The sequence below is a fragment of the Apodemus sylvaticus genome, chromosome 6 (assembly GCF_947179515.1).
Source record: "Apodemus sylvaticus chromosome 6, mApoSyl1.1, whole genome shotgun sequence".
Classification (NCBI taxonomy): Eukaryota; Metazoa; Chordata; class Mammalia; order Rodentia; family Muridae; genus Apodemus; species Apodemus sylvaticus.
Window position 1 is genome coordinate 33,607,077 of NC_067477.1, and position 12,844 is coordinate 33,619,920.

Genomic DNA, 12,844 nt, shown 5'->3' on the forward strand with positions numbered 1-12,844 from the left:
TTGGAAGGAAAAGAAAAAGCAGATAGCACAATTCTCCCTGGTATTGGATTGGCCCATAACTGTCTTTTTTAGAGTAGAATAGCATTTTAAAATCATACATATGGAAACCAGGTTCTCAGTAACACTGAAGTACCCAGCAAAAGTGTTTGATGCCAGGCCCATCTGCAGATATCCTAGCACACAATGTATTTCCTCTAGATGGCCATATTCTCATTTGTTCTCTTTAACATATCAAAAACAAGTTGAAATGGAAACTGCAAGAGATTCCTACACATATGGTAAAATCTTATTAATAAGGAATCAAGTGAAACTAACTAGACATATATATATATATATACATATATATATATCATACTAAGGAGTATATGTATATAAAATCTTATTAATAAGGAGTCAAGTGAAACTAACTAGACATATATATATATATATATATATATATATATATATATATATATATATATTTCCCTAGTGAGTACTCCTCAATATGATTTCACTCTTTAATCCAGTAGCCTTATGTACTTGTTTTATAACCAAATATTCCAATGAGTTTAGATTATGATGTTCATGTCTTCTACGAAGGCTATATTTAAAAAGATCAGATAATTAATTGGAAGGGCCATTATTTAAGGCAGGTTAGTCAGGTTCTTTTGACAAGTCTCAAGCATTTGATTATCTTGAAAAGCGCCATGGTTAGGAAAACGCGACAATAGTGAAGTAGAGTAACAAGGTGACAAGTGCTAGATACTCATGATACTGAAACATCTTCAGTAGCAGCATTGGGTCATGTTCATGAGACTATCCTTCCTTAGACCTAAAACAATCAATGGACTGCTGCACCACTAAATGGCAAACCAGTAATCCTAAGCACTCTCAACATTAACTGAATATACTTGGTGTGTGTGTCATGCATAATAATTAGACATGTATATATATAAAGGACAGTTATGTATACCATTATTTTCTGCACTCCTTAAGATTTCTCAGAGTCATTTGGAAATATTCCCAGTAGAAAAAGTGTACACTCACGGTCATTGCACTGGTTTCCAGAATATGATGTCATGGAGCAGTCACAGGTGAAGCCTTCCCACTGCTGCATGCAAACACCCTGGTTGGCACATGAATCCTCCTGGCAGGTGGTGCTGGGTCCTGATAGTGCACAAAAATGCAGGGTGTGGGGTGAGAAAGAGGAATAGAACAAATATTAAAAAAAAAAAAACTCAACTAAGACATCACCTAAATCTACCACCGTCATGCCCCCACACATTCAAAAACACAACCATCGAAAATATCAACTCCATCACATGCAACAGAATTCAGTATATACAAAGTATGACAAAAATACATACTTGGCCACACATCATCAGTGATTACACAGAAAAGGGAGAGGGCTGAATGCATGCTCTCTTTTAGGTAGAGTTTGCATAAGTTTCATGTTCTATCATTCAACAAGAAAGACACCTCATTTGGAGCACGGATTTGTACTTGAATAATGCTAAAATAGAAAAATGTATTCTCATAATTCTAAAGAAATGATGTACAATGTCTTATTCCAAAACTAAAGGCTCCTAAGTCCATTCTGTAATGCTACGATTATAAGTAGAAAGGAGAAGGAGGAAAAATTAGCTCACGTATGTTGTGTACTATAGGTGTTAAACAATTTATGTAAATTGTGCTATTAAGTTGCCCCAGAAACTCAAATAGGTAATTATGATTAAACTCCATTCCATAGATTTATAACATTAAACCAATTTACCCAAGGCCCCACATTTCTTTAAGAATTCTAATGCCTACTTTAGAGAGATGAATACTGAGACTAACTCTTCATCAGAGATTCCCAGAGTGCAAGCTTCAGAACAGACATCTGGGTATTAGTAGAACTACAACTGCTTGGGGCTCACCCTCAATCTGATGAACTGGAAATTTTGGAGGAGACAGAAATCCATCTGCATAACCTTCAAAATTCTAACACGGCCCACACTTTAAACACTACTACTCTATGCCACATTGTTATTTAGAGATTTAATATACATGATAAGTTGTGTATACCCTTGGGGTGTTTCTAGACTAGAGAATGCACGAGACTTATTTTGCAGTAAGGAGAAACTAGTAAATCCTGGGTAATTTTCTCTTATTATTATTTCTATTTTTATGTGTCTTTACCTAATTCTATCTAAATATAGTGGTACATGTACATAATTTATAAATCAGTATATCTACTTCCAAGGCATTCTAGGAATCTATTTGTTTTCCAGACAAGAGTAATATATATATATATATATATATATATATATATATCATACAAGTTTTGCAATCTCATCCCTACAGACAGACATTAAAATAATTCTTTTTGGTTAGTCTGACACCAACCTTTAACCATTCTCTTTTCATTCTTAACTTGTACTTTAGCCTAGGGGTAAATATAAATAGTAATATCTAAGCTAACAAAAAAAATAGTGTAAAATTCAGGATAAGTCCAGATTCCCCAAGATCCTCAGCAAAGGAGATGGGCCCTAGGGCTCAGCCAATGCATTAGTTACGAACCAATGCATTAAAGCACTTGATGACGAAGTGAGGAAAATGTATTTATTGCAATTACTGCATCTTTTTGCGATTTCCAAGCCTAAGCTTCACACAGGCACAGAATAGTAAATGTGACCAAGCAGGATGTCCAAGAGAGATAAAATACTAGAGAGGGCTCACCTTCTAGGTGGCAAGGAATTTTGTATTTATTCATGAAGGGTAGAAGCAGAGCAAGCCATCACTCATGAGACAAAGCTCTTAGGATATGACATAAGAAAGTTCAAGACAATTACTAACACTGAGGAAACAGCGCCACTGCTGGGCTTCTGCCGCTCCTATTTGCTATGTGGTTCCCCCATGTAGAGATGAAAGGAGGTGCATGGTCATGTTCTCAGTGGGTCTTAAACTTGGGCATTGTGTCCTGCAAGTTTCATTAACAATGGCAAATCAGGACAGCTTCTTTCAAAGGATAAAAGTGTCTGAGAAATCCACAGGACTCCCTAGCCAAACAGCTCTCACCAGACAATGGACTAGTAATTCAACTGCGCTCAAGAATCAGAAACACATGGAAGGCTTCCCCTTGAAAAGCAGAAACTTTGAGAAAACACAGCAATTCTTTGCATGGTTACTGAATGCACAGAAAAGCCATTTTCCTCCCCTCTAACTGCCATATTTTAGCCATTTTTAAGAACAGCCTGCACGCCACCCTCAGATCAAACATTCTCCAATAACCTCAAGCAGAATTCCTTCCATTCTTGGTGGCCACACACTTATTATCTGCAGCCTTAATGTCTCTGTGTGATAATGTTCAATTTAACATTTTATTATGCATCTTACCATCTTCTACTTATATTAGTAAGTAACTTTTTATGCATCTGTTTTTAACTATTTCTTATTAAAAGACCAATTGGTGCATGCTTTTTAGAAGTTATGGATGGGAGAGGTCCATTCTGCATTAGGAATACATGCATTCAAAGAAAGTGTATCCATATGTGACAAGCAGATATGTACTGCTCGGTTCATATGTTTCCTTTGTCTCATACTTTTAAATCCTGAATGATAAAGGAAGACTTTAGTCTGCAAAGAGAACAGACTAAGTCTTTCATATCCATTAAAAGGTTGCTCAGGAATCAAACAGAAAGGGAATTACAGACCATTTCCAAATTCTTCTAAGCTATTCCTCATCCCAGAAGGGTAAACACCATGCAGGTAGCACTCAGTGAATGGCTGTACTATCACTATCCAGGTGACTGTTCAATGACTTCACATTAGTTCACAACAAAAACTGGAACTCCTTTCAAGGTTGTGATCACAAGCCTCTTGTCTCCTCTCCCTGTTACATTACTAACTACCAGCTCTGCCCAGATCACTGTGCACCAGCATCCTTCCCACCTCTCTAACATGCTGATATTCAGACTGCTATCACTGTCTTATGGCATAATCACAAGACAAAGCTTATGAGACAAGGCCCTGGGTAGCTCTACTGTTTGGGGGCTGGATCAGGAATTTAGGTTGTACCAGGCTCTTCAGGTGTTTCTAACACCTTGTCTCATGCTCCAGGTCTATTGCTTCAGACTTGCAGCCCATTTGATCCTCAACTTCTTTTCCCTCTGCTACAGCCAGAGGGGAAGCAGCCCCTCATGCAGATTTGCAAAACCTATGCTCATCCTTTATTTAAGCTTCAGCTCAGAGAGAGCATGTTTTCAAAGCATCCTAGGAGGAAGCCCCCACAAGCACCACCCTTTCTGAGGTCAGACCTTCCTGTCTGTTTTACTTAACAGCTACATAGTCTATTAATTAAATTGCTTGTTGAATTCTTTCTGCTAATGAACAGATAATACTTGCATATTGATGATTCACAATGTGTTACTTTGTTTATATATTTACAACTTAGAGTAGTCAATTAACTCAGGATAACTAATCCATCACCTCATATGCTGATCACTTCTTGTATGGTTAGAAATAGATTTCAGATCTGCTAAATTGCAACTTTTAAAAAATTCAATGCATTTAATTTGCTATAATCACCAATCTGTGCAATACACCACCCAGGTTTAGTTCTCTTGTCTAGCTGAAGCCTTGGATCCATATCTATCCTCTGCTTGCAACTTCTTGCCCAGTCTCTGCTTCTGTCATTGCAATTATTTAAATTCTATGCAAATGAGATTGCATATTTGTCTTCCTATGAATCACTTTCATCATGAATGCAACCTCCCGTTTTCTTTTTCTGTGTGTATGTGTGTGTGCGCACATAGACACATACATGTGTGAGGGTAGAAGTGCACATGTGCATGAGGCTTGCGATCAGTCTCAGATATTGTTCCGTGGGTGTCATGGACTTTATCACTGGCCTAGAACTCACCAGTCAGAGTATGCTGGCTGACCAGAGAGCCCCAAGAATCTGCCTGTTTCCTCTTCCCTAGTGAGCTATGACAGGTATTCCAAAACTTGCCCTGATGCTTTGTCTGTTTGTTGTTATGTTGCTGTTGTTGTTGTGTAGTATTTTTATTAATTCCTAGGCACTCTAATACAACGTATTTCAATCTTATTCACTGCCTGCCCTTATATTCTAGATACCTCCCCAACTCTTTTTAACAAGAGCCCTAGGGCTTGAACTCAGGTCCCTGTGCTTGCATAGCAAGTACTTTCTCAACTGAGTTATGGCCCTAAGGGTACCTCACTTTTTAAAGGTTGAATATATACATCTGAGTCATTTTTCTTTATTCATTTATCTGATGATCACACCTAGTTCATTTCTTACCTATTATACACACCATTGCAGTGAACATCAGAATAAAGACTTATCTTCGACATATTGATTTTAATTCCTTTGGATATATGCCCAGAAGTAGTATTGTTGGATCATATGCTCATTCTACTTTTAGTTTTCTGAAGAACTTCCATACTGTTTTCTGTAATTACTATATTAATTTACATTCCCACCAACAACATATAATGATTCTCTTCTCCACTTCCCTGACAATTTATCATTTTTTCCATCATAGCCATCCTAACAGATATGAGTTACTAACTTGTTATGGTTTAACATCTGTTTCCTCAATGATTTTAGGTGAAAAGGTTTTTATATTCCTGAGGCATATTGGTATGTAAATCCTTTGTCCATATTTTCAATGGATCATTTGTTTACCAGCTGCTTGATTGATTGTGTTCCTTATATACTTGAGATATTTACCTATCAACAAATATTTGATTTGAAAATGTTTTTTCCATAATCTCTGGGTTGTGGGGTTGTGTCCATATTCTATTATTCTCTTGCTATGTGAATGTTTTATAGTTTGGTGCAATTCAGTTTCTTTATAAATACATATTCACACACACACATTTATATATATATATTTGTTTTCTGTATTTTCAGTATTATGCAGGAAACCTTGCCAAGAAAAATGTTATATAGCATTTTCTATGTTTTCTTCTAGTGGTTCTATAGTAGTAATTGGATGTTTATTCCTTCACAGGCTGAGGTCCTATTTCATTTACATTTATATATTGTATTTCTAATGTAACATTTGGTCTAGGACAATATTTGTCAACCTGCCCAATGTTGTAAACTTTTAATATAGTTCCTCATGTTGTGGTGATACCCCCAACCATAAAGTTATTTTTGTTGCTGCTTCATGATATAATTTTACTTACTGTCATGAATTGTAGTGCAAATATTTTTGGAGAGAGATGTTTGCTAAAGGGTTGCAACTTATGGTTATGAGAACTATAAATGGAGTAAAGACTCCTGAGTCAGCAGTGAATAAAAGATGGATTAAAAGGAGGTAAGGAAGTTCAGTGAGAGGGAAGGAGGGAAGAAAGGAGGGAAAAAAGAAGGAGCAAAAATGGATTCAAAAGAAGAGGGGGGAAGAAAGAAAGAGAGAGGGTGGGAGAGAAAGGGAAAAGGAAGAAGGGAAGAGAGAGAGGTAAAGGAAAAAATTATTTCATTAGTGTTTAAAGCCAATTTTTCCTGAAAAATAATTTTTATAGAATTTATTAATTGTTCATACATACAAATGTTGACTTGTAGCCCATTTTTTGGTTTGTTTGTTCATTAATTGTTTGGGGTTTTTGTTTTGTTTTTTGTTTTGTTTTAAGTAGTATATAGTATACCATGCTTTTCCTTCTAACTTAAAAAATGAGGTACATTCTGCTGGGCCTGGTGGCACATACCTTTAATCCCAGCACTTGGGAGGCAGAGGCAGGCAGATTTCTGAGTTCGAGGCCAGCCTGGTCTATAAAGTGAGTTCTAGGACACCCAGGACTACCCAGAGAAACCCTGTTTCAACAAACAAATAAGAACAAAATCAAACAAAGAATGTAGGTACATTCAGGTTCACCATATATTGAAATAGGATTCTCTTGTGTCACCATACCCAGGTACAGTGAGAAATATACCAAATGAAAAATTGAATTAAATATAGAACAAAATTTCTAAATGTTAGTAGTTATAATAACTTATTAGGAAAGTATATTTTATGTGAACTTGATGCAATCTACAGTCATATGAGAGGAGGGAATATCTATTGAAAGGAGTCTCTATAAAATCTTGCTTTAGGAATGCAGGTTAAGCACTTTCTTAACTAGTGATTGATGTGTGAGGGTCCACGCTCTTGTGGGTAGTACCACCCCTGGGCTAGTGGTCCTAGGTACTATAAAAACAAATGAACGACCAAAACAGGCTAAGCAAGCCACTGAGCAACACGCCTCCATGGCCTCTACATCTGCTCCTGTATCTGAGTCCTGCCCTGCTTGAGTTCCTCTCCTGACTGCCTTTGCTGATAGAGTGTGATATAGAAGTCCAAATAAAACACTTTCCTCCCCAGTTTGCTTTTGGTCATAGTGTTTCATCACAGCAATGGGAAGCATAACTAGGATAATGGGCATTGAGTAAATAGCATTAGAAATAATCAAAATAATATTTTATAAAAATGCTCTCCAGCTCAAAGTCATTCAGATACCTCCTAGCTATTTATGGACTCTGTGTACCTAGAGTTCAGTCAAATACAAACTTAAAACATATGACATAGCAGCAAAAGACATGTAGCTTTAAAATCCAGTTCTGGCATTTACTATCAATATAAATGTGGCCTATCTAAACTTAGTTTTTACATCTTTATGATGTAGATATAAAGGATTCTACCTTATGTAATGAGGCCTAAATGAAATAAATTATGTAAAGTTTATAAATAGGATAGCAGTATAGGCCATTGGATGGCAGGATATAACTGACAAGTTTGTAGCATTCTCCTGAACTTAACAATTTTCAATACGTGACATCATCAGTTCTCCTGATTGGGAAAACCGGGCTTTTTCTTTATGCTTAAGTTGGGCATGAAGTTGATAAGATGCTCAGAAACACAACATATTGTGTAGGTAATAGGTCATATTGTCACAATCCCTCAGCCTTGAAGGACAAATCCAAAACAGCTATGGGATGTTCAGCTTAATTCCTGTCTCTCGTATTATTTCCCTTAAGGCATACTATTTTTGAAGAACTGATTTAAGTCAGGTGACATATTTCATTGCATAAAATATAAAAGAGAATGTGATTCAGCCCTTAGCTTTGAGGAAGATGAGGTACAGAACTAATTGTAATATTCCTTGTGACAAAATTGGAAAATTAAAATGGCCCTCTCGTAAACTAAAGGTAAATGTCAATGTCTTCTAAGAATGCCTTAAAAGAGGGTCAATGAGATGACTTAGTGGGAGTAAAGGCACTAATGGACAAAGTTGATGACACTTGGTTCCTCAGCACCCACATAAGGGAAGGTGAGAACTTGCTGTCAAGCATTGTCCTCTGAACCACACTACACATGCGCGTACCCAGGAATATCCACTCACATACCACCCACCTCCATAAGTCAATAAATCAATGCAGCATCATAACAGAACATCAGATTTTTAAGGCATCCAAACCCCAAAATATTAATCTTCTACATATAGCCAGCATATAACCCCTGTCACCCTGAGCTAACCAATACTGGATGCCCCCATCTTGCATACCCATCTGGGAACAAGAAAAGCTAGCATTTCTAGTAAAGTAAACATGGACTAACAGAAAGAAGAAGTGATTCTGATAAACGGTCTGGCTGGATGAAGCATGCTGCTTTATTCCCATGGTTTACATTCTGTTTGTTTGCTTGCTTGGTGTTTTGATCATTATATAGATAAGCTTTTACAGAGTTTTTTTTTTAATCTCTGGTGAGATCCACCTTAAAAACCTAAAGAAATGATCAATATGCTTCTGAGTGTTTCATAGGATGACCATGCTATGAATGGATGACCAAGACAAAGCCTCTCAAACTGATGGCGTCCCTATTCCACTCAGGAGGACCCACAGCCTTCTCACAAGCTCAGATAGAGCTTGGTGTGAATACAGGATGGTCATAGATTCTTTGCGATATCTTGTCTTGACGTGGCTCTGTTATCAAGCACAAGCAGGAGAAAGAGCTTGTTCTCGTCCCGGACACCCTGAGCATCTTCTAGGAAGGAATTTTCCCCCCTTTATTTGGTCAGTAGAGAGGCAGAGCCTAGGAGCCTGCCCCATCTCCCTGGAATATACATCTTCACCTCTCATCTTGCTCTCTGTCTTTAGTTCCTATCCTTCTCATCGGTTTCCACTCTGGAGGAATGGGCCAGGACATCTTTACATGATACAAATCAGACCTAAACATCAGGTCTTCCCTTCTAGCTGCTTCTGGATAAATCCAACTTCTTACAAGGAATGTCAGCTGTTCTGTCTCTACTCCCTGTCCTCGAAGCATCTATCACATCTCCACGTGCATATTATTTCTGTTTAATTGGACAATCTTTCCCTCCTTGAACCAGCCAAGCTCTTAAATGAGTTTCCTCTATAAATTCACCTGAGAAATATCTGCTCTTTAGTCTCAGCTAAAATTCTGCCTGAGAAATTATCCCTAAATTCTCACCTTGATTCCCTTTAACCATTCAGGGTAGTCAATTTCCGTCCTGCTCACATGACACAAAGTATAACTCTAGGATAGCTGTTTTCATTCTGCAATGTAATTATTGGCTGCTTCCCTGGCTTCTCTGATATGTAGACAGCATAATCTACACTCCTAGATAAATGTGTGATATACAGGAATAGCTGAAACTCTTCCTGTTAAACCAGGCAGCATGATCATTAAGGAAATTTTTTTAATTAAGTAAATAAAACACAGTCCAATAACACAAGTGAGAGGACTCAAACTATTGATTAGAAACCCCGACTACAAATGTCACACTTCATAGCTCATTCTTATATACATTTTAGAGTCCCTTTGCCTCTGCATTGTAAACTGCCTGATTTCTTTATTATGTCTTTACTGCTCTTGGCACTTAAAGACACAAACTATCTCTGTCCATAGGATATTGCTGAATATGTCAGCTTATGAGTAATAGCTATCCACTACTGTCAAGAAAACTAAAATTGAAAATGAGTATATCCTAGAGTTAAGTTGCCATGAAACAGGGGAAAAAATAAGATGATCCAAAATAATTACAAAGAATATAAGCTCCTGAGACAAACAAGAGACTCCTGGATCATTACAAGAAGAAAATAAGTTTATGGTAACATAGGTGTGATTTAAAACTCAAGTTGAACTGAATGTTACTGAACAGGCTTTTGTAAAAGGGGACTATTATGATACTTTGATGTCTTTTTCTCCCCCCAATATGTGTACACTTGGTAGACAACTTATGATAACTAGAGAGACCAATCACTCCTTTATATAACTGTCAAATAGCATGTTTCCATCTTGGTGTAGTTTTGTATTTTGAATGTGAAATGTTCCCTGATTCCCAAGTTTGAACACTTGGCCCTGAGTTGGTGGTAGTTTGGGGAAAGTTGAAGAATCTTTAGGGAGTAGATCATCACAGGAGGAAATGGGTATTTTAAGGACCAAACTTAAGGTCTGGTACCTTGGGCCAATGCCCCATCCATTCTCTGCTTCCTGGCTAGGGATGCAGTGAGACCAGCCTCCTCACGCTCTGCCAGCACACCTTCCCTGACATAATGAACTGTACCTTCTCTTAAACCATAAACCAAACTAAAGCCCTCTTCCATAGCAGCTTCCATAGCTGTCAGATACTTTTTCACAGCAAGGAGAGGAGCTAATTAACACAGATGGGTACTTTAAGATGATACAGAGTCCCTAATGAAAGACTCTGAGCCAGTGTCCAGAAATTCAAAATCCATGTAGTTAACATATTGAAGAACGGTAAAATTGAGGATAATATATAGATTTCTCATTTAACCTATTAAATCTGGAGCTTTAATCGCTTTAGACTCTCATATACCATACATTGAATTTTCTTCCTCCTTCTGCTTTTCCTCCACTTCGAGAAAAATATGTCCCTTTTTCAACAATTGTGCATAATGCCTAAAACAATGTTATCCCAAAGGGCTATGCGCTTTAAAACTAAATGCTGTTACAAAGCATACTTGAAGTTCATGGTAGGTGTTCTTTTTACAAACTGTAATTTATACCAGGACCTATTTTAATTGGCTAAGAAGAGAAGAAGAGAAAAGAACCACACCCAATCTAATAGCACTATTAGTCATATGTATGTTGCCTCTGGCTCCTCTGTCCCCCACCCCAAAGGTAGACATTAGCATATCAAGGAAGTCACAGCATAGGACTGTATCTGACAAAAGGTGCTATGGAAGAGGGGTTTAATTTGGTTCATGGTTTAAGAAATGGTACAGGTCAGTATGGCAGGGAAGGTGTGCTGGCAGAGCCTGAGGGGGCTGGACTCACTGCAAATAATCCTAGAGATGAAATATCCCTTTCAAAAGGTACCTTTGTATATTAGCCCTCTATCTGATGTAGGATTGGTGAAGATCTTTTCCCAATTTGTTGGTTGCCGATTTGTCCTCTTGATGGTGTCCTTTGCCTTACAGAAACTTTGTAATTTTATGAGGTCCCATTTGTCAATTCTTGCTCTTAGAGCATACGCTATTGGTGTTCTGTTCAGAAACTTTCTCCCTGTACCGATGTCCTCAAGGGTCTTCCCCAGTTTTTTTTCTATTAGCTTCAGAGTGTCTGGCTTTATGTGGAGGTCCTTGATCCATTTGGATTTGAGCTTAGTACAAGGAGACAAGGATGGATCAATTCGCATTCTTCTGCATGCTGACCTCCAGTTGAACCAGCACCATTTGTTGAAAAGGCTATAAGTTAGACTCCAGAAAACCAAACAACCCTATTAAAAAATGGGGTACAGAGTTAAACAAAGAATTCTCACCTGAAGAACTTCGGATGGCGGAGAAGCATCTTAAAAAATGCTCAACTTCATTAGTCATTAGGGAAATGCAAATCAAAACAACCCTAAGATTTCATCTTACACCAGTCAGAATGGCTAAGATTAAAAATTCAGGAGACAGCAGGTGTTGGAGAGGGTGTGGAGAAAGAGGAACACTCCTCCACTGCTGGTGGGGTTGCAAATTGGTACAACCACTCTGGAAATCAGTCTGGCGGTTCCTCCGAAAACTGGGCACCTTACTTCCAGAAGATCCTGCTATACCACTCCTGGGCATATACCCAGAAGACTCCCCACCATGTAATAAGGATACATGTTCTACTATGTTCATAGCAGCCCTATTTGTAATTGCCAGATGCTGGAAAGAACCCAGGTATCCCTCAACAGAAGAGTGGATGCAAAAAATGTGGTATATCTACACAATGGAGTACTATTCAGCCATTAGAAACAATGAATTCATGAAATTCTTAGGCAAATGGATGGAGCTAGAGAATATCATACTAAGTGAGGTAACCCAGACTCAAAAGGTGAATCATGGTATGCACTCACTAATAAGTGGATATTAACCTAGAAAACTGGAATACCCAAAACATAATCCACACATCAAATGAGGTACAAGAAGAAAGGAGGAGTGGCCCCTGGTTCTGGAAAGACTCAGTGAAACAGTATTCAGCAAAACCAGAATGGGGAAGTGGGAAGGGGTGGGTGGGAGGACAGGGGAAGAGAAGGGGGCTTGCGGGACTTTCGGGGAGTGGGGGGGCTAGAAAAGGGGAAATCATTTGAAATGTAAATAAATTATATCGAATAATAAAAAAAAAAAAAAAAAAAAAAAAAAGGTACCTTTGCCTTTACTCCTTCTCACAATTGGGCCTGATTGCAGATTCTGCAGTGGCCATCTGAGGCTCTGTGCACTGCTTGCCACAAGACATCTAAAATGCTCTGTTCCTCCCTTTCTATTCCGAGTCAAAGCAGCCTGACCCAACAGGAATGACGGGGGCCATTATTGACTTTGCAAGGTGTCTCTTTGAATGACAGCAGCAGGCTTCTCCGGCAGATATTCACT

At 38.1% G+C, this 12,844-nt stretch overlaps 1 protein-coding gene across 6 annotated transcripts in view; it reads right to left on the reverse strand.

Annotated features, from left to right (window-relative positions):
* Nrxn3 (neurexin 3) overlaps positions 1-12,844 on the reverse strand; it is a 1,578,315-nt gene that overhangs the window by 800,916 nt on the left and 764,555 nt on the right. For all 6 annotated transcript variants that reach the window (XM_052185306.1, XM_052185305.1, XM_052185308.1 and 3 more), the window contains one exon: positions 1,027-1,146. In XM_052185306.1, coding sequence (XP_052041266.1) covers positions 1,027-1,146 — 120 coding nt within the window. The remainder of the gene's footprint in view (positions 1-1,026; positions 1,147-12,844) is intronic.